Raw genomic sequence first — 22227 nt, forward strand, 5'->3', positions numbered from 1 at the left:
TTGAAGTAATAACTCATCTTTTTTCCATTCCCTCCCTGTCAGGTCTTCACAAAATTATTTGCTTATTTTAGCATTCATGGCTGCTGGGAATTCACAGATTCTGCTGTGATGAGAGACATTTGCTTGCAGTCCCTCACAGAAACAGAGCATACTTTGCCCTTTTATTTGGCTTGGTGAACAGTTTTAGTTGAAATTCCATTACCCCCATTTTCTTATCACAGAGCTGGAACCGTGCAGCATTTTCTCATGGCTGGATATATGAATTAGAAGTAGACGTTTCATTGGGAAAGCTGCTTCTTCCATCGCACACCCAAAAAGGGCCTTTAAGTAAGTCCTGCCTCAGGAACTCCCTTGAAAGCATGAACCCTCCTGTAAATGCATTACACTAATTCCAGGCTGCAAGTTCTCAAATTTCTCACCATGAAAAATAGGCTTTTCACATGGCATTTAAAGTCTTGTTTTAATGCGTCAGATAACCTGAGCTGCAGGGAAGCTTTAAAGCACAGCTATATTCTGGAGACTTCACCTAACATTAGACTGTAATTTCTGTTCACTGAGCTGCCATCTCCTCCTGCTCCTAGAGATCCATACTTGGCTTTAGATTGGCGTGATGCAGATAGCCAAAAGATGATACAAAATCTGCTACGTTTTCCTACTCCAGACATTCAGTTTCCCTTTTCCTACTGCAGACTTCATGCTTTTCACCTCTTTTACTTTATTTTGTAGAATATCTAACCTGAAGTAGGCTTCAGTTTCTCTATGTTCTCTTCCTCCAAATCCCGCTTGAAATATGTTCCTACCCATTTGCCTTTACAAAATTGCTTGTCAAAAAAAATGTAAGGAAAGTGATTTTTTTAATGCATTTACTGACTGTCAATTTTGTCCCCCATCCACCTTCTTAAGATACTCACTTGCTCCTTCTCTCACCCACCCTTCTTATGCTACTTGCTTTCTCCTCCCACTTGTTTTCTTAGAGCAGACTCTTTAGAATATGGACTTTTTGCTTACTGAACATTTTGAAAGCACTTAGCACACTGCAGGCTCTGCCTTCACCTACAAAAAAGCTCCACCATCTCTTGCCGTTGTCAGCAAACCATGTAGCAGTGGCAGCCAGGGACAAAAACTGTTGTAACTTGCATGAAACGGGGGAGAGAAAACACAAGTTACCAAAGAGAAGGACTCAGAGGAGGCAGAGAACACACCTTGATAATGTTAATCTAGGAGGGTCCTCCCACACTGCTGCCTGCCCATGGGATAAATGGGAATGCTGGGATTGCAGGAAGGTTTCTAATGCACAAAGCCTCAGCTCTGTCACCTTGCTATCATTTCACAGATTGCTCCATAGATTTTGAGGTAAAATTGTCATGGCTGTTTACTTTGCCTGCCTGCATTGCACAGGCCATAGGAAATTGCTGTTGGATTTATACATGAAATCTACACATTCTACCTGCCATTTAAACCTACGTGGCTTTAACTCGCTGTTGTTGGATCCTCGTATTTCTGTTTCTGAAGAGTTTGAGAGGTGTCTGGATGGATAAATCATCCAGCAGTAATAGCACACATATGGGCAGCCACATTTGCAACCTGTCCTTTCCTTCATCTGATCCACATAATAACCTGCTAGGTGTTACCTTTGTTTCTTGACCTCAAAGGACTCTACCGTTTCTGAGTCGTTTGACTACTGTACCTAAGCAGTCACAAACTTCCTGTAGAAGAGCATGCTTTGACATAAATTACAGATATCTTCAGGAGGTGAAAGAGTGACCCACGGAACAGTTCATTTTAACCTGTTACCCTTAAGAAACAGACACCATGAACATAGTTCCACCTCAGCAGATTTCCAGACCCTGAGAAAATATCTCTAAATGTGAGATTCACAAAGTATAATAAAAGAAATATCTGAGATGTTACCTGCACACTGCAGCTAACTCTTTGTTGCAGTTACCTTTCCATTCAATAAACTTTCTCTGACGGATATAATCCTTATGAAATTCTAAGCCTCTCAGGAAGTTATGAGACTTTCCCAGAAGTGGACGCTTGGTCATAATGTCCTGAAACATCTCATACAGCTTCCCTGACAAGCAGGAAGGAGGCTTGATGACAGTGATGTCTTCCTCAGGGGAATGCTTTTCTGAAATAGAGAAGGGACTGTGAGAAGAAAACATCGGCAATGGGTTCTGCCAGGCACCTTCACTGGCTACTGCCCCTGTTGTCTTCCTGTGGGTCCGTCCTTCAGTCCCCAGCCTTCCCTGCAGTTTGCTTGAAAACATATGCACATGACCAACCCCTTTAAACAAAGAGCTATCTGGTCTGGTTTAAAGCAAGCACAGGTTTTGTCTTTTGCCCTTTCATATGACACAGTGGCTTTGTACTTTTGCCTACAAGTAAAAGCCACCCTTCTCATTTGCATTTCTCATTTAGTAGATCATGAGCAAATTCTAAATGAAAGACATTTGTAAATAGCATGAAGTGTGCATCTGAGTATAAAAAAAAAAAACTATAATAAAAAATTAAATAAAATAAATAAAATAAAAACATCCCATAGTGATCATACTGATACAGGTGAAAGATCCACAGTGAGGCAGCACATCATGCAGCAGTTTAGGGAGAACATGTGAGATGTTACTCACAAACAGCAATAGTGTATTTTTCTTAATCCTCCCCTGAACAGGAAGCACTATCTGGTCAAAATACTGATTTCAAAACTCTGTCTTACCTATATCTACCATATCTTTGGCCCATCGTTCCCAGAATTCATTTGAATTTGAGGACCAGTACAAGCCATCCAGCAAATTCCTAGTAAAGATGTTTGTCCAAAGACCTGCAAGTCAAACCACATGGGAAAAATACTGCACCACCACATGTTAAATACTATTACAAGTATCCGTATTATTGGATACAGGCTGCATATTATTGGCTTATGTGAAGTGACCCTGTTACAACACAGACAATCCACTGTATAGTACAGAGTAACAAAATAAGAGGTACCAGCCACCCAAATGATGTTTTAGAGTTTCAACTGTGCATTTGTGGAAGAAAGCAGTCATTAAAAGTGTAGAAAAGACGTGTAAGTGTAAAGCCCTCCTTAAACATATTTATTCTTTAAATTGATCTAAGACCCATTTTTTCCTTTCAGGCATGTTTTGTTTCTGTAGAGTTCATCTGGTTCAGGATCAAAATAGAATTGGCTCCACATGTAAGTCTGCTTTTGGAAAAGAAAGCGCTGTCCTTTGTCATTAAGCCCTGTGCCAGATACTCACATGAGGTACAAACACAATCTCCAGCAGCCTTCACAGTGTAAGAAATAGTTTCTGTCTCCACTGAATCCTTGTTTCTGGTATCAAAAGCTAAAATTCTGGCAAGGATTTAAAATCTGCCTGGGCAGATGGATTCCTCTGACTTTTCTCCTTTCCTTCACTTTTACAGGCAGAACAGCTAGTCAAAGCAGTTGTGGGAGGTTAAAAGGACTTCCTTCATCCTTATGGGCAGGGAAGATTAGCGACACCATTTTCAACCCACAAAGCTCTCATTGTTGTCACCTTTGTGGGTTGTTCTACATGTTCATGTTCTACATGAGTTATGTTTTATTTTCAGTTCCTTCCAATTCTACCTCAGCAATGCATTGTCTAGAAATGAAGTTGTTTAACAGTTGGTGACTGATCAGGGAAGAAAGGCTTATTATTTCCACAACTTGCCTTCTCCACCTTCTTGTTTGGTTCAGATAATGGGAAGGGGGACCATGCTGCAACTTGCTCAGATCTGCCCAGGTTAAAAGGGAGGACAGAAGGAAAGAAGCTTTACAACAAGCAGCAGTGTACAAAAGGGATAAAAAGACCCTTGAATCAAGACCTAGTGGAGACTTGCTGTCAAGGAGTGTTGTATACAGACCAGTGGCTAGCTAGCACTGTACTTTCTACCATGTTCTGATTAAATATACTGCACTACTAGGTCACCTTCCAGATAGCAGATCCGAGATTCTGGCAGCTTCTTCACTCGCCTTCCCATGAAGAACTCACTGTCAAAGTACTCTGAAGGAATCGAGGCTCCATATTTTGGTATGGCCACCTCGTAAGGAGAGAACTCTGCCCACTCTACAAAAGAATTGATACATAGCATGTTTAATGTAATAGAAAACAAAACCTTCCCCTGTGGATGAAGCTATCCATGGGCTCATTAGACTTTACTTGTCTCAGCAGCTCTGAACTGTCAGTAATTTTGTATTGCAAACTACACTGTCTAGTTTCACGCAAAACTGAGGGATAATTTGCATACAAATAGGACTAACTTTTTCACCTCAGAATGAATCTAACATTAGCTTCAAAAGCTTGTATATAGATTCCTATATAAAGATTCTGGGATCCCACTTGCTCTCTAAACAAAGAGCATCAAATGTACAACATGCAAGTGTGATCTAGCCTGCAAGGAATGACTGGCATTAAACCTCTACTAACCCAAACCTGTCAGCCTACATGATGTAATAGAGCAGCCTGAGGACACATCAGAGCCGAACTAGAAAGTATCACAGTGTGGGCATGGCCGTGCTCTTTCCTGGCTCATGCTGTCTTGTTCATGTATTGCAGTAGAACAGTAGCTATAAACCAAACCCAATGTAAGCACTAACTGTTCTTTTTCTTTCCATTATCTGCTCATTTTAATACCTTTTGTTGAATGTTGTCTGTGTCCATTTAATGGGTGTCATATCACACCTGTTACAGCAATCATACTCCATTTTCGTACTTCCATCAGTGTAATATTTAGGGCAGTGAAAATTATGTTTCACAGCACCTCTATAAACTAAGGAACCACCAAAACCATTTTATAGGTGTGGATCTGAGGCAGAAAAAGATCAAACGATTTGCTCACACTCACTCACAATGTCTGTGGCAAAACTAGAACTTCAGCCCAGCTCTTCAGAAATGCCCTATTTGTGCCTGAGGATGTCATTCAGCAGATGTGCTCTTTGTAATCAACATCCAGCAGTTTGCAAAAAAGACATTTTATTAAAAGGTGATTACCAAGTCAGGGCAAGTAACAGATGTATTCCCCTTTTCTTCTACACACACACGCACAACCCCTTCCTCCAAATTCCCTTTTGTCCCTACTTACAGTCAGAAAAAACTGTAGGAATATTTACCTCTAAATCTGAATGTACTGAACTTTTCCTCTTTCACATTGAGGACTGAATAGAAAGGCAATGGGTTTTGTCCATGCTCCAATGCTTTGCGCTGGTCTGTGAGTTTGTACTTTCTTGGCTAATCAAAGAGATAAAAAAAACACAGTAAACCTCTGGAAGAGCATAAGGCAAAAAACACCAATACAATCTATCTGGACACAGATAGATTGTAAATGTTTTACAACCCAGAGGAATCTTTGAGTCACATTTTTATAAGAGACTTCCTTCATGTTCCTGCACTTCCCTTCCTGGTTGCTTTTTTGATTCCTAGTAACTTTTTCATTAATATCAAAGTGCCTTGATTGCCTGCATCCCACAGATCTTTCTTGAGACTGAGACTAATATTCACATGAGGACAGATTACTCTAGCTCTTAAGTGTCCAACTAAAACAGACTTCAAAAGACCTGATTTTTCACAGGGGGATTGCTCAGTTCTTTCTGCAAGTTTTCCTACTAGTTGCTAGCTGTTGGGTACCTTTAGCACAGAGGCATCTTCAAACCATTAGCTACTATGGAAAATCCTGGCTACAAGTTTATAGATCACACTGGGATTCACTTTGGATTTGTTCCATACATTATGTCATGCCCTCAAAATGTAAAGCTCTATAGAACATTACTGGATATTTCCCAAACGTGTGGCAGGACCATGCACATACCCGTTCATGTAAAAACATTTCCTGAACAAGGGACCACAGAGTTGTAAAAGATGACACATGTCCTGCTTTTGCTCTTTCAGCAAGTTCCTTGTGATAATACTTCAGATGTTCTATAGACATAAGGTTGAGCTTGCATTTTGTCACTTGTTCTTTTACTGCCTTAAGTGGCCCCTCCAGAGACTTTTGTGACCAGTCAGCATGCTCATACAGGTCTGCTAGGGTCCTAAAGAACAGAAATATGGGAAAATAATCCATTTATATGGATAGTTCTGGAAAATTACTATATTGACCCAACCACTTTCATCAAAAGAGAGAACTGACAAGCGTAAACTGAAGTTATGATTGACAGTCAACAGTAATAGCTTTACCAGGGAATTACATTCACTTATTAACAATGTAAGACTTTGAAAGATGTGCGTCTCTCTTGCTGTGTAGAAATGTAGTCTAAGAGTCATTCCAAATACAAATCTCATTTGCTATACACACCATGTCGAGCCAGAAGCCCCAGTGACGTAGGTAACACAATCCAACAGATTGAGCTTCTGGAGAGCTATGAGGTGGCCAAACATAGCTGACATTGCTCTGAGGCCTCCGCCTGTTGCCATAACAGCTATTACTGGGACCTGTTCAAAACATAAGTATTATCTTCAAAAAGTTACTTATTTGCCTATATGGACAAGTCTAATTACAGCTCTTTTAATTTCCTGAGGAGACTTCTTTGGAGGACAATGAAATTAAAGCAACATCCTGCCACCCTTTACCAGTACCTTCTTTAAATTAACCTCCAGATACTCAGTGGGTTCCCTTAACCCCAAAGCTTGGATGAGTTTGCATGATTTTGAAACTGCAATGAATTTTACCTTTCCTTCCCCACCTTCTTCTTTAAAACTGGAATTGCAATGATTAATAACAGATAATGATACAATTTTATTATAAATAACAAAAACTGCAATAAGTGTAATTAAGAATGGATTTAAGTTCAGAAAAAAAAATATATTAAGTAGACAAAATTATTCTTTGGACAGCACCTATTTAACAAATATTATTCCAGCAAGAAAATCATGTTCACTTAAAAATTTGCCCCGGATCTTGGCAACAAAACATTTCAGCTGGAGTTTGTTATAAAATGCTCTTTCTCCACCCTAAAGAATTTTGACTTTTTGTGAAAGTAAGTCAAAAGAAGGGACATTTCAATGATTTCATAAATGTCTATGTGAGGTGAATTTCAAATACTCTTGTTTTCCTGCTTGGTTTGTGCTGTCTGACCAGGCTGTGTCTAACACAATGTACCAACACCTCATATCTTGCTGACCCACTGCATCACACTGTTGAAGCTCTGGCTTTGAAAAGTAGTACATTATGTCCTTCAGAATTTGGCCTATTGAGAAGAATGGAGGCATGAATAGCTGAGCTGAAATTTTAGATGAATATGGGTATGCCACAATGAGAACTTCTGTTCTGCTGTCATTCACATCAATGGGGTTGTCATCAACATGCAAAAAACTACTACGAATTTTGTGGGGAGATGTGCCAACCCTAATTGAACACACCCACACCCCAAGCTTGGATTTCAACTCACAGACCTCATGTCCATGCAGATCTCTTTCCAGATGAAGCACCCTTTTCAGGGCACTGGCAACCACTCTCTTCCTTTTTAGCAGGAATTCTTGTTCTTCTCGGCATAAATCATAGCCTAAGCGCACATCTAGTTTTTCTGTGCTGAAACAGAGGCATAGGAATGGTGTTTAGAATGCATATGGATCTATTTTCAACAACTGCAGTCAGCTAACTATCAGAAAAAAAGCATGATTCACTGTTCAGATTTAGAGACAGAAATCCACCTTCCAGTTTCAAAGAAATCATAGAATCATAGAATAGGTAGGGTTGGTAAGGACCTTAAGATAATCTAGTTCCAATCCCCCTGCATGGGCAAGGACACCTCACACTAAACCATATCACCCAAGGCCTCGTCCAACCTGGTCTTGAACACCGCCAGGGATGGAGCATTCACAACTTCCCCAGGCAACCCATTCCAGTGCCTCACCACCCTCACAGGAAAGAACTTCTTCCTTATATCTAATATAAACTTCCCCTGTTTCAGTTTTAACCCGTTACCCCTTGTCCTGTCACTGCAGTCCCTAATGAAGAGTCCCTCCCCAGCATCCCTATAGCCCCCTTCAGATACTGGAAGGCTGCTATGAGGTCTCCATGCAGCCTTCTCTTCTCCAGGCTGAACAGCCCCAACTTTCTCAGCCTCTCTTCATACAGGAGTTGCTCCAGACCCCTGATCATCCTCGTGGCCTCCTCTGGACTTGTTCCAACAGTTGCATGTCCTTTTCATGTTGACACCAGAACTGCACACAATACTCCAGGTGAGGTCTCACAAGAGCAGAGTAGAGGGGCAGGATCACCTCCTTCGACCTGCTGGTCACGCTCCTTTTGGTGCAGCCCAGCATACGGTTGGCTTTCTGGGCTGCAAGCACACACTGCTGGCTCATGTTCATTTTCTCATCGACCAACACCCCCAAGTCCTTCTCTGCATGGCTGCTCTGAATCTCTTCTCTGCCCAACCTGTAGCTGTGCCTGGGATTGCTCTGACCCAGGTGTAGGACCTTGCACTTGTCATGGTTAAACTTCATGAGGTTGGCATCAGCCCACCTCACAAGCGTGTCGTGGTCCCTCTGGATGGCATTCCTTCCCTCCAGGGTATCAACTGAACCACACAGCTTGGTGTCATCGGCAAACTTGCTGAAGGAGCACTCAATCCCACTGTCCATGTCAGCGACAAAGATGTTAAACAAGACTGGTTCCAACACCCACCCCTGAGGGACACCACTTGTTACTGGTCTCCAGCCGGTCATTGAACCACTGACCACAACTCTTTGTGTGTGGCCATCCAGCCAGTTCTTTATCCACCGAGTGGTCCATCCATCAAATTGATGTCTCTCCAATTTAGAGACAAGGATGTCGTGTGGGACACTGTCGAACGCTTTACACAAGTCCAGGTAGATGACATCAACTGATTTACCCCTGTCCATCAGTTCCGTAGCCCCATCATAGAAGGCCACCAAATTGGTCAGGCAGGATTTCCCCTCAGTGAAGCCATGCTGGCTGTCACCAAGCACCTTGTTGTTTTTCATGTGCCTTAGGATGCCTTCCAGGAGAATCTGCTCCAAGATTTTGCCAGGCACAGAGGTGAGACTGACTGGTCTGTAATTCTCCAGGTCATCCATTTTCACCTTCTTGAAAATGGGGGTTATATTTCCCTTTTTCCAGTCGTCGGGAACTTCACCTGACTGCCATGGTTTTTCAAATATGATGGCCAGCGTCTTCGCAACTTCATTTGCCAGCTCCTTCAGGACCCACGGATGGATTTCATCAGGACCCACGGACTTGCGCACATTCAGATTTTTAAGATGGTCTTTGCTTCTACATGGTCTCTATTTTCTAATGTTTCAGTGCAAGTTTTACTGCCAGCTAAGGGCAGCAAATATGAAAAAAGAAAGGCTTCTTTGTGTCTTTGTATGCTGAATCCTTTCTATTTCTGCTTCACATAATTTCTAAGCAAAGGGTGACTTGAACCTAACAAGGTCTTTCCTGGGGATTTGTACCACAGATTTATACAGAAAAAGTACAATGAAAAATATATTCAAATAATTTCGGTTTATGTGTTGTCTGTCTCATTATTTTACAGTGCAACTTTTCATCTTCCCTAGCTTGTCCTTCTTTCTACTGATATCACCAGAGCTGCAAATCTGTTTGCTTAAGAGCACCTGTGTGGTTTGAGTAATGCATGGGCTCTGAATGTTTTGCTTATTTCAAATTCCTTTTTCCCTTTGCCTTCCTGCTTCTGTGTCCCTTTTGAAGAAGCCTTCAATCTCAGTCTTCGGTTCTTTGATGTAAAGGACACTCAGTGACTAAGTTCCTCACTGTTTGAAACTCTCATAGGTTGGTGGGGGTTTTCTGCATCTTGGTGTGACTCTTCTGCCCCAAGGACATTTAACTTTGATCTGTTGTGGTGACTCTTTAATGATGACTTAATTATCATAATGGTTTGCCCCAGTCATGTGCATTCTTTGTATCCAAGTAAAGGACACTGTTCTAGAAGTCATAGTTCAAAGAGCAATAAAACTTTTGGAGAAGAAGAACCCAGTCCTCTTACCAATCATTTAGTTGGAGGTACAAATACAGTGGCACATTCTGTAAAGAAAACATTGAAAGCAGGAATGTGAATCACTGGGAAAAAGAGAAGTTTGAAATCCAGACTTTCAGTGCTACCTGGAATACCCCACCACTACCACCCTGCATAGACTATACTGGGAAAGAGAAGGAGAGCAACTAAACACCAGTTATGATTATGACTGTACCCACAAGAACATAACAGCAGAGGGTTGGATTAGGTGATCTTTAAGGTCCTATCCAAACCATTCTGTGATCTGAATTGTTCTCCAATGGTAAGATTCCACTCACCTAACTTTAGCCACATTAAATGTAGGTATATGGACTGAGCTAACCATCCAGGCTTGATAAAGAGCACTGGGGCTTCCCAAAGCCTTGCTAGGAGTACTGAATATTCATCTTTAACTGTGTAAGGACAGCATCTCAAACTGACCAGGATGAATTTCGAATTATAGATTTTATCGAAAGAAAATTGGTATTTCACTAGAAAACTAACCTTTTTTTTTCCAGAGAAAACTTGTATTTACACAAAATTGTCATTCAGGCTTAGGAATTTATTCTTTTCTTTAAACATTTTGGTGTTAAATACTGAGGGGTACTCTTCTCTCAAAAAAATATAAATGGCGAAGCACTTACATTTCTTACAGGAAGGGTTATTTTCACTTTATATCCAACAGGGAGAAATTTCAGTGGAACTGTTAAGGTGTCACTTAAATTGCTATCCTCATCTTCCTTATCAGAAACTTTCTACAGAGAACAGAAAACATGGGGTTTATTCACAGAATAGAAACAATTCAGTTCTTTACTGTTTTGGTGACAATGAAAAGAGCAAGCAGTATGAACAGTGGTACTGTGCAGCCTCCATTACCTGCAGCCTGATTTTCAGAACTGGCTCCCAAGCCTTCACACAATGGAAGTAGAAAGTGTCTGTGTCCTCTGTAGTTTTCTGTATTCTCTCATGAGATTCAGGCACCGTAAGCACGAGATTTTTACCCTCTAGGGAAAAGAGGTTTTTTCAGATAATAATACCACTGTTCAGGCAAAATAGGAACATAGTCAGCAAACTACTCTGGAGTCATTCTCTGTGGTAACTGTGTAAGATGCCACACTGGCAAGTCTCCTACAGCACAGAAACTGGTGCTCCTGCCTTTATCACAAAGCCTGGGGTGCTCCCAGAGTCAGCACTCCATCATACTTCCACCAGCAAAGTTTACTGTGTCCAGACTAGGAAAAGATGCAGAGATCAGCGTTACAAATAGAGGCAGTTCAGGGACTTTCACTCCATTACATTTTACTGTCTTTAGAACATCCTTAGTCATCTCTGTATCCTAAAGTGCCTCCACCTGGATCTGAATGACTACAATAGGGTTGATACGGTCATGGCCTCAGTTGACAGAGAAATCAGCGTACCTTTCAAATATTTCCTGCTTTCATTAATGTCCACTTGCACTTCCAAGCAGCAGACATCACGGGACTATAAAAAACAGGAGTGGAAAATTGTAAAGATAGGAAATGCCACATCTGCTGCAAATAATGAAACATCATGCAAATAAACACTACCTATAATGTAGAGCCAACTAAACTGCTCTCAATGCTGGAAGCAATCCAGCTGCACAAGAGTAAATTTGGAGCTTATTAACCTAGGACAGTAGCCCAGCTACACTCCTTCAGAACTAGTTTGTCCATACAGTGGTATATTGCCAGATGTTGTTATACCCATTCAAGTTATCCCAAAATCAGGATACTGTACAACACAGTGCTGCCCAAACAGCTACACATATATCTGATAATTATTTAGGAAAGCTGAGGGAAAACACCTGATGATGAGTTTCTGTGTAGTGTGGCAGTGATTAGTTTACAAGGCATCTTCTTGCTGGTCCTGATGCAGGGAAATTGTGATTATATTCCACCCTACCCTCTACCTGAGTCATTCCAGTTCAACTTTAATAACTCATGCCAGGACAGTTTTCCAAGGCATTTCAGGAACAACTCATGCCAATCATTACAGCCCTTATGCCTCACACAGAAAATGGGGGGGGGGGGGGGGGGGAGAGAAAAGAATATGTGTCACTTTGTCTCAGGGGTATTGAAGACTAGCATCTGGAAGTCACGTGCAGTCTTGGAATGGTTGACACACAGTACTTTGTACTGCTTAGCTGCTGGGCCAGCCCAAGGACATAGGTAATGTACCCCATGCTGACTAACACTAAAGGAGGACTCTATGTTTCAATGACTATTAAATTCTTTATTAAAATTCAATTCTTTATTAAAAAACTCATTTCCCAAAAAGCTGTTATATGAGATAACTTTTCAGACATGAGTATACTGAACAATCTACAGACTCATCCCTTTTATAACCTCTGTTTTTCCTGCTAAGTGCCATACTGTATTATGCAAAACACAAGCAGTTTTCACTTTGAATATCAACAAATGTGGTGTTCTGCAACATGAACAAACCAGAGATGGGCAAAATATTGACATTTGTAAAACCTGAGGACTTCAAGAAACACTGCTTCTATTCTTGAATTAGGAGTGCAACAGTTAAGCCAAAATGAATTGGAATTGTCCCACATTTTTTGCTTTATAATGCATACCATCCTTTTATCTATTATTGTAGCTTCTGAAATGTCAGATGGATGGGAGAAGGAGGAGAGACTCAAACCAAAGGAGAAGTCACTCCAAGCTAAATTCATGTATGAAACTTACCACTAGGACATCATTGGTAATTATGTGCTCTGGAGGGCCAGGACTGAAAAGACAGAATCAGAAAACAAACAGAAGCTGTGTGAGTATCTGGTTTGGGTTTTTTTTTAATAGTAGTTTTATGATCTTTCCTGCTTACAATGTAATACAGTTACATTAGTATCACTATTTGCTTTCTAAAAGGCATAATACATGATCACCTGCTAAGCATGTGAACCAAAATATAGTAGCCTAACAAGAAGAAAGGCAGGAGAGCCCATAAAAATACCAATGCTTAAAACTATATGTTAAGATACAGCAGAACAAAGGTCTATGTGGAGCCATGTCCTACTATTAACAAATGAGTATATGACTCGAGGAAAGCAAAGACTACTATTAATGCACTCTGTAAATACTTATTAGGAAAGACAGTTGTGGCTGTTCCAGATTATAATTTACAACTGATTACAAATGAACAGCAAATAAGAATTAGCTCCCACTGAGCTATATGTATGACTAGAAAACACAAAGGTAAGTAATAGAAGGTCTTGTCCCAGACATTTTACCTTGTAAGACCTAGGTCAGTCACTGAATGGGTGTAGTTGTTTAATACTATGAGAATCTATAGAGTCTACTAACAGCATCTCTCATTGAGGTCAATACCCCAACTGCTACACACATTCGTAAGAGCTTTCATATATCTTAAAGGACCAATAAAGTTATGTAGTATGTAACCTTTGACTTTCTGCAAAGTCTGGGGTATTTTACCAAACATCACTTCCAGCCTTAAAACTTTTATTTCAGCTATAAAATGTATTTAAATATAAATAAGGAGGTTTGACTTCCAAGGGTGGAGAACCCCCCCACATGCCTTATAACTTGAACGGTGAAGGATGTTCCTCTTATCTACTCCCAATCTGCTCAGTCCAGTTTCCAAGCACTGCATCTTATTCTGTCCTTTTTATATATCTGCCTGTGACTGCATCCACATTTGCAGGAGGCGCTTACACCATCTCTTGGTGTAGTACCTCTCATAGACAAATTAAATCGATATCCCTGAGTTTGACTGTGGAAGATATTAACCAAGAACACCAGTGATTTTCTTCTGCAGCTTTTCCATGTCTAAGAATAAGAAGCCATATTTACCATGCAATTACTCAGTTTTGACTGGACTATGTTACTTTTTTGGGGTAATGCTAAGCTCAGGTACGCCAGAATGTATAGTTTAGGGTTGTTTTTCCAACCAAACTAGTAATGGCGTTTAGAAGAGAGATGAAGTTAATGGGTTTGTACTCCTCCAGACAACGTTGATTACCACCTCAAGGGGGATGGTCTTAATTTTATTACTGTTGTTATTCAAGTTTAACCAAATGTCCTGTGTTCAATTTCACCATAGTCTTCTAGGCATTGTTCAATTAATATTAAGTTGAAGAGCACCTCTGTTAAGTTTTACATGTACCTTGTGTCCAAGCTATCACATTGTGCCAATGTTACTACATTTCCACCATCAGGATACACGTGTCGAACAGAAGGTAAATTTTGTATGAAATACACTGAATGACAGAACTAGCTGGGGAACTTAAGGTAAAAAAGTTTGACACTAACTTAAGCTTGCTGCTGGGAGGAAGAGCTGGAAGAAGTTCCTCTTTCTCTGAGATATCATTACTCCCTGGCAGATCTATACCTTTTCAGCTCTGAAATTTTACTCACATTCTTTCCATCCAGAATTCCACTTCTAAGCTTTCCCATTTCTTAGTACATGTCTCCCTCTAAAAGGCAAAATAAATATGGATTATTGGAGGCTAAAAGAATTTGGCAGTATAGACACACACAGAAAAACCACTTCCATGGCTGACATCTCTGCTGCTAATGTTACCAAGAAAAGCTGTGTGTTACCTCTTTCCAAAGCCAAGACTGCAATGGAAACCACATGCAAAAGCACATAAGATCAATATTCTCCCACTGTGGGACTTGTAGAACTATACATATTTCCAAAGATAAAATCACAAGGGAAAGCTTGACTGACGCAGAAATATAGTGGCTTACTGTAAACATGATGTGCATAGGAGAAAGGCATTGAATCCCAGCAACAAAAGTGACTAAGGCCAGTGTCATTTCCATGTACAGAGCATGGAATCCAGCAGAGATGAAGTTGGCAAGAGTAGTCTGTACTGAGGTGGTTACTGAATCATTATATTTCCCAGTGACTCACCCACTGGCTGAGAAGTGCATGGCACCAGTCTGCAGGGTAGAAGGAATATCCATGTTAACAGCTTTCAGCATTTGAAGTAGCTGTTCTTTTGGATATGGACTCTTTCCTACCTGCAATGAGCATGTAGCAATACCTCAGCCACAGCTCAGACAAGACCTGGAGCTGTCACAGACCGACCCCAGCTTTGTTCTCTGGACAATTCTTTTTCATGGACTCTTTAATAGAATACCAAAGATGTTAGCAGAACAGATGAGCCTTTACTATGGGTACAGAAATCTGAATCACCTAGAAGGAAACCCAGCAAGACCACCAATAGGAGAAGCCTGAAAGAACCATTTAATTCAGGCACTGAGTGGATTGTCTTCATGTCTTAAGGTTGTCTTAGATTTGCCATTAAAGAGGAAGTGTCTTCTAAGCATGGCAAAAGTTAAAGACAAAAGGTAAGGAAGTTATTTACTTGGACTATAAAATATAAAAATGACTTTTTACAAATGCTCTCTGTTAACAGTTTTTGGCCTCACAGAGATGCTGGGCATGAAAGAGAAGCTGCTTCATTTTTTGAATCTGTGAAAAGAGATTTATGAAGTCACAAAAATTCAGCACAATTATATCTGTTTTGATGAAATACCGATAATGGTATATAAGGATATCTGTTTATGCAGACCCAAATACCACTTAACATAGAAGCTAATGTGGACAATGAGGTCTTGCCATCTCTCTCTGTGTTTTCATAGATCCATAGAATCATAGGATGGTTTGGGTTGGAAGGGACCTTAAAGCTCATCCAGTTCCAACACCCTGCCATGGGCAGGGACACCTTCCACTAGAGCAAGTTTCTCCAAGCCCTGTCCAACCTGGACCTGAACACTGCCAGGGATGGGGCAGCTTCTCTGGGCAAGTGTAGTGTGTAAGTGCCTCACCACCCTCACAGTGAAGAATTTCTTCCTAATGCCTAATCTAACTCTTCCTTCTTTCAGTTTAAAGCCTTTCCCCCTTTTTCTATCACCACTTGCTCTTATAAAAAGTCCCTCTCCAGTGTTTCTACAGGCCCCTTTAAGGTACTGGAAGGCTGCTGTAAAGTCTCCTGAATCCTTACCTCTGGTTTCAAAGCAAATGTTTCACGGATTGTCTCCCCTGGTCTGATTCTAGCAACATTAAAAAGAACTGTGAACTGCATGTCATCTTTGGTGAGTGGATCTTCATCACACACTGCCAGTTCTAAGATGTTCTGGGAGTAGAAAAAAAAACAAATAAGAACTCTTATTGAGCTGTTATCACACAGAAATAAAAAGGGGTTATAGACTTTTGCAGCTGCTTGGCTAGCACAATAGTAAGAATAAAGAAACATGTTTTCATTCAGGAGTTTGCTAATGGGAAACACCATCACTAAACCCAGTCTTGGGAAACATATGAAATCAAAAACAACTACTTGTAACAGAGAGGTCCCACTGTTCTGAGACAGAAAAGATATCAGTGCTCTGCACCATACTGATAACCTGCCCAAAGAACACACTCCCAAAGTTCTTTTAACTACACAGGTTAGGGTAGGATTAAATTTGCTAATTCACAGATACTCCTCTACTCTTTCCTTACAACCAGTGAAGGGAAAGCTCTTTCTAAATTAGCCCAAAATAGCCCAGATCATAGAATCACAGAATCATAGAATAGTTAGGGTTGGTAAAGACCTTAAGATAATCTAGTTCCAATCCCCCTGCATGGGCAGGGACACCTCACATTAAACCATCTCACCCAAGGCCTCGTCCAACCTGGTCTTGAGCACTGCCAGGGATGGAGCATTCACAACCTCCCCGGACAACCCATTCCAGTGCCTCACCACCCTCACAGGAAAGAATTTCCTCCTTATATTCAATCTAAATTTCCCCTGTTTCAGTTTTAACCCATTACCCCTTGTCCTATCACTACAGTCCCTAATGAAGAGTCCCTCCCCAGCATCCCTATAGGCCCCCTTCAGATACTGGAAGGCTGCTATGAGGTCTCCATGCAGCCTTCTCTTCTCCAGGCTGAACAGCCCCAACTTTCTCAGCCTATCTTCATACGGGAGGTGCCCCAGTCCCCTGATCATCCTCATGGCCTCCTCTGGACTTGTTCCAACAGTTCTGTGTCCTAACCAATCAGCTGCAAATTCTATTACACAAGCATTTTCTTAATTAGCACAGTTGATTGACATAGTGTCAACCAAGAATTCTCACCTATTCAAAATAGCGACATATTTATTTACTACCTCAACTTCCCTCTGGATCCTAAAGTAGAAAGTCTCATTCCAGATAGGGTTGTCAGAATTCTTGATGGTTTTGGTCTGAAGCTTTCGATTTGAAGCAGACGGCAGCCACAAGCGCACATAGCAGTCTGATGCAGTCACTGCAGCAGAGAAACATTAAAAACCTGATGCCAATGTTATAGATAAAAAGCAGGGCAAGGCCATGATTCTGGAGGCTAACAAATATTACTACTTTTTTTTTCATAAATAGACCATCAGTTGGAAGCAACCAAGGAAAACCCTCTAATTCCTGGGTAAATAACTACAAGTTGCAAATGTACACATGCACCCAAAGTACACTAAGAGCCATGTTTCCCATGTCAAGAGAAAGAGGTAAGAAAGACCCCACTGACCATTCATCGGGCAACATTCCTTGTGATTCCAGTCAATGATGTTAAAAACGTTTAACTAAAACTAGAGCTAGCACCAAAAAGGGCTGTTAGGATAATTACAGGAAAAGAATGCGTATTATGGAGAAGATCAGGAAGACTGTTGCTCAATCCAGCCATGCAAAAAGGACACAATGGCTGTCTAGAAGGGTTAGGTACTAGGGAAGATCTGTTGCAGCTGAAGGCTGGTGTGGACCCAAGAACATGAGGGCATAAGCAACTTGGAAATCTTCATCTCACTTCCAGCCTACATCTACTCCTTATGGTTAGTGCAGTCAGTCCCTCGAGCAGCCATCCTTTGGGAAAAGCCAGGTTGGGAAAGCACATTTACTTTGTGAAGCTTGACAACGGTGTGAAAGGAAATCTCCAAGGTGTTGTCTTTCAGAGCTGGAGTCTGGACTCGACTGATGATGTGTACTGCATCCCAAGATGCCTAAATACTTCAGACTGGTATCAAGCAGTGAATAACATTGCCCCGCAAGGTTTTGGCAGGAAAATGGAACTGTCCCTTCAATAGAGTAGATAGAAGAGATCATTGAAACTCAGAAATACAGGCCTTGTCATACTACCACCTTTCTAGTGTCCACCTCTGGATGTTGCTACATGGCATTTGCCACAGGAGTACAGGAAGCACTTCATCAGGCAGTTACTCAACTCCCTGTGGTCTCCCTTGCATTCAGGCTTGGCCAAGGTTGTGCTTGGCCCTGCACAGTGAGATGCGAAGGGTCTCAGCTGTAAAGTAACACTTTTTTTGTTGAACATGTCATTTTTCACTAGAGGAATACACACACCAGAGGTTTTAAGAGTGCAAGAAGGAGCAATTCAAGGTCTTTGTCCTGGCTGAGGAACCCATAGGAGACCTGAGCAAAACTGGCAGCTGAATGGCTGTTCTATAGTACACCTTAGGAGACACAGGAAGCTGTGAGGGATAATGAGTTAAAGAAAGTTGAACACAAAGGTACACAAAAAAGGCTGGCTTGCCTGCATGCTCAAGAACGTGCTTAGGGCTGGATCTGAAGATTCAGAAACTATCAATATAATTTAACATGGCTGGTTATCTGAGATCAGCAAATACCCCGAATGATACTGTACTTCAGAAAGCTTGAAATTCTCTAGTTTACCTTCGATTATCGTGTGTAATTGATATATTGCTATAAAAGGTCCCTAAATACATGCCTTATGTGGCAAAATTCCAGTCCATTATAGGATTTATATCAATCATGAACATCAAAACCAAACAACTTCAAGCAGATTTACTAATTGCAGTATCCTCATAAGGCCTACCTTCTCTTGTTGTCCCAGAAATTCATCTGGGAGGCTTCATTTTTACCAGTTCCCCAAGGTGCCACTAGATATGTCCTCCAGCCTAATGACACCTCAGGCATTTAATCTAATTATAGCCCTGGCAGTAGTACTTCTGTTGTTGTGCTTTATGTAAGTTGCTTTTATACCTTCAAGCTCAGGAACATTTCTCACTGCATAAACTCTGGAGGTGACTAAAAGTACAATCAAAGCACAACTCACACAGGTCTCTTGATTTGATGTTCTTAGCTTGAATGATTCTTACAGAAAGCATGTGGATGGGGCAGACCTTCATCTGCAGAGAAAACAAATGCAATTAGATTTACCAGCTCAGAATACAAAAACAATACGTAATCACCCTATTTTCATACAACCTGAAGTATGGATAGCCATAGTGATGGGTGTATTGCCAATCTGTTGTAAGTCCTGTGCCATAGGAAGGTCAAAATTGAGCCTTTGGAAGACAATACGAGGTACAGCACTGACACTAGATGAGGACGTGCTAGTTACCAAAATGCTCTAAAAACTTCTGACTTTATATCCCAACTAGGTTTGTATAACACTGGTAAGTAGGCCAAGCTCACCAAAAGGCATCTAGAGGAATGCACAATTGACTTTGAGTGAACAGACCATAGAACGGACCAGAGACCTTTCAAATGATGAAAGAAGTGCCCTGCTTTGGAGGCATATCACAGAATCCCACATCATTAGGTATATTGTAAATATCAACAGGAATGGAACCCCTTCCATTTCATATATGAGATTTATTTCTATCATACACAAGCTATCATCGTAACACTTATTTCAAGTTACATGTCCCTAACCCTAACAAAGAATTAAGCTTCCCAACCTAAGCTGGTCAGAAATTATTTGTCATTTTCAAAAGACATTCTGATAAGCCTGAATGAACACACATACACAAACACATGATAATACTATAAGCAGAAAAATATTTTCTTCTTCTTTCAAATTGGAACATTTAAATTTCTGTTGTTTTACATATTTCTTGCATATAAGCACAGCTTGTCAGCAATAATAGCATACAGTAAATAAAATAAATAAATAAAAACAGGGCCTCACCATGTTGGTAGTGTTGCATCAGTTTGAATGGCAGCTTAAACTACATACCAATTGAAACATCATATCTGCCTAAATGAGACTATCTATTTCATTACATTGCAACAAAATAATTCAACAACTTCATTTTGAAAGTTAGCACCATGATTAATGTTCCTGACATTGAAATTATTAACTTTGGAGATACAAACTGCTGGGGAAACTGAACTTCTCTATAGAAGGAGTCACACACTACACTTAATATGAAATTCTTTTAAAATGGGGTGGAGACAACTGGGCAAGTTTATTAGAGATGAGAATAGCCTTAATTCAGTTTAATTCAGTGTTGTTTAGAGGTAAATTACATTACATCAAATGGAAGCCATTCCAACTGTGATTTGGCACGTTCAAATAGGCTTAATATTAAATTGTATGATGTCACATTTAAAGTGACATCCTTTTTAAATTCAGATTAATATTCAAGAGTCACCTTGAGCAGAGTTCTTAAACCTACCAAATCACAGATTACTCTGTTTCTTGGTCTTTTAATGGTTGATTGAAACAATTCCTGTATAAAAATGTAAGACATATTTGTTCCTGCATGACAAGAACTATTTCTGTTACATTTTCCCCCAATTTGAAACTGATAAATTTAAAACATTCTGCATTTAATGCATTACAGACATTACAAGTTCCAGCTGGGACACCTCCATATTATTCCATTGGCCACTGAAAGAATTTGACTTTAATTTTCCTGGGCAAATACTCCCAACCGGAACACTCAGTCAGCATTCCTAGTGGGTCTCATTAACATGAAGTATTGGATTATGTAGACAATTACAGAGCTGACTGTTTTTAATTAATATGTTAATTCTGTGTTATTTTGTAATCACTTCCCCCTTGCTCAACAGAAGCCAAAGCATGCTCAGAGTCTGCCTTTAAAGGAGAAAAGGATGTTGTACAAAGTTGCTTTGAACCTTTTGTGATGAAAATGTAATTGTTTATAAAAATGGTTCATCTGCAGTTCATCATCAGAGTACTCACAGTTATCATTGGTGTCGTGTTTTCATCCTCTCCCACTAGAACCAGAGAACCTCACTCCTCCTCTTTTCCCCTTTCAACAGCAATCACTTCCCTTAAACATGTCAACATCTGCCTACATCAAAGATGACTGTTCACTATTTCTGATTTGTTGCAGCTTAGTCCTTGTGTTGTGCAGGATAAAAAAGAGGTTCAGATAGGTAAATGTGGCCATAATAAACATTATGTGCAAATACTTAGGGAAAAACAGAAGCCATCCCACTCCCAAGCCTGCAGTTTACTTCAGGCTGTGATAACCGTTTAGAATTGGGCTTATTCTTTTTGTTTTCATCAGAAAAAGGCACAGCTAATTTTTCTTCTGCAGTGTTCCATAGCAGACTGTTTGGATCTGATTTGAGTGGTCTCAAATAACATCCTTGCCTAAAACTGCCAGCATTTCAGAATACCCTTTATTAAAAATAATTAGAGAAGTAATTTGCTATTTTCATAACATGACAAGAAATGTGTAATTTCATTATTAATGCAAATTGATAAGCACAGACCATATCCAGACAGCTCTCGACAGTCTTGCAGCTGTACTGGTCTTGCTCTCTTTAGTTCACTTCCCTGGAGGAAAGTTTCCTGCATAGGCACACAGAGGAACAAACTCCCTCTGTAAATATCAAGTCAAAGGTAGCTTTTCCAGAAGTGCATCATTCCATTTTTGCTGGAAAATTAGTAGTGCCACATTGACATCAATGATGGCTGCCTGTGTATGTTTGCATAACACCCCAGACCAATAAATAGTAGCATGCCCAGAGTCCCAAAGAGTAGGCTAAGAAAATGACACCACCACCCCCAAAAACCCCAAATAACAAAATAGAAACAAACAAAAAACCCCACACAGAAACAGAAAAACCAAACTTCTATTCACTTGATAACATTTAGCACTAAACTCCATTTCAAAACTCTCAAAGACAGTTTTGGGGGAACCATTTCAGGTTTAAAATATGGAAAATTCAATGAACAGGAGATAAAACTAACATGTAGAATTGCCATAGCTGTGTCAAACCTAAAAAAACTGAAAATTCACATCTGTTGCTAACATCTCTTTGATTGTAGGTCACCTTTACTGACCTACTGACTGGCTTCCAGAAAGCAGTAATATGCTGGTCAGCTTTAGGAGGATACATAATTCTCCTGTCTGCAAGCAGTTGGTCACTTCAAGGTTTCATCCCAAAAAGACAACTTTGAGAGTATGAAATCTTCTCAAAGCTCAT

At 40.4% G+C, this 22227-nt stretch overlaps 1 protein-coding gene across 3 annotated transcripts in view; it reads right to left on the reverse strand.

The window, feature by feature from the left end:
* LOC134172550 (cytosolic phospholipase A2 beta-like) overlaps positions 1-22227 on the reverse strand; it is a 51258-nt gene that overhangs the window by 6656 nt on the left and 22375 nt on the right. For 2 of the 3 annotated variants that reach the window (XM_062635734.1, XM_062635735.1), the window contains exons 3-18: positions 19094-19166; positions 17145-17281; positions 15999-16130; positions 14401-14459; positions 12715-12757; positions 11419-11482; positions 10877-11004; positions 10645-10755; positions 9992-10029; positions 7413-7548; positions 6316-6452; positions 5830-6052; positions 5135-5252; positions 3954-4091; positions 2717-2821; positions 1946-2131 (exon numbers count right to left, since the gene is read on the reverse strand). In XM_062635734.1, coding sequence (XP_062491718.1) covers positions 1946-2131; positions 2717-2821; positions 3954-4091; positions 5135-5252; positions 5830-6052; positions 6316-6452; positions 7413-7548; positions 9992-10029; positions 10645-10755; positions 10877-11004; positions 11419-11482; positions 12715-12757; positions 14401-14459; positions 15999-16130; positions 17145-17281; positions 19094-19166 — 1828 coding nt within the window. Of the gene's footprint in view, positions 1-1945; positions 2132-2716; positions 2822-3953; positions 4092-5134; positions 5253-5829; positions 6053-6315; positions 6453-7412; positions 7549-9991; positions 10030-10644; positions 10756-10876; positions 11005-11418; positions 11483-12714; positions 12758-14400; positions 14460-15998; positions 16131-17144; positions 17282-19093; positions 19167-22227 lie in introns of those variants that run through there. The other variant, XM_062635736.1, reaches the window with a different exon arrangement.

Source organism: Pezoporus occidentalis, unplaced genomic scaffold (assembly GCF_034315485.1).
Source record: "Pezoporus occidentalis ecotype Australia unplaced genomic scaffold, CSIRO_AGI_Poc_V1 ctg46, whole genome shotgun sequence".
NCBI lineage: Eukaryota > Metazoa > Chordata > Aves > Psittaciformes > Psittacidae > Pezoporus > Pezoporus occidentalis.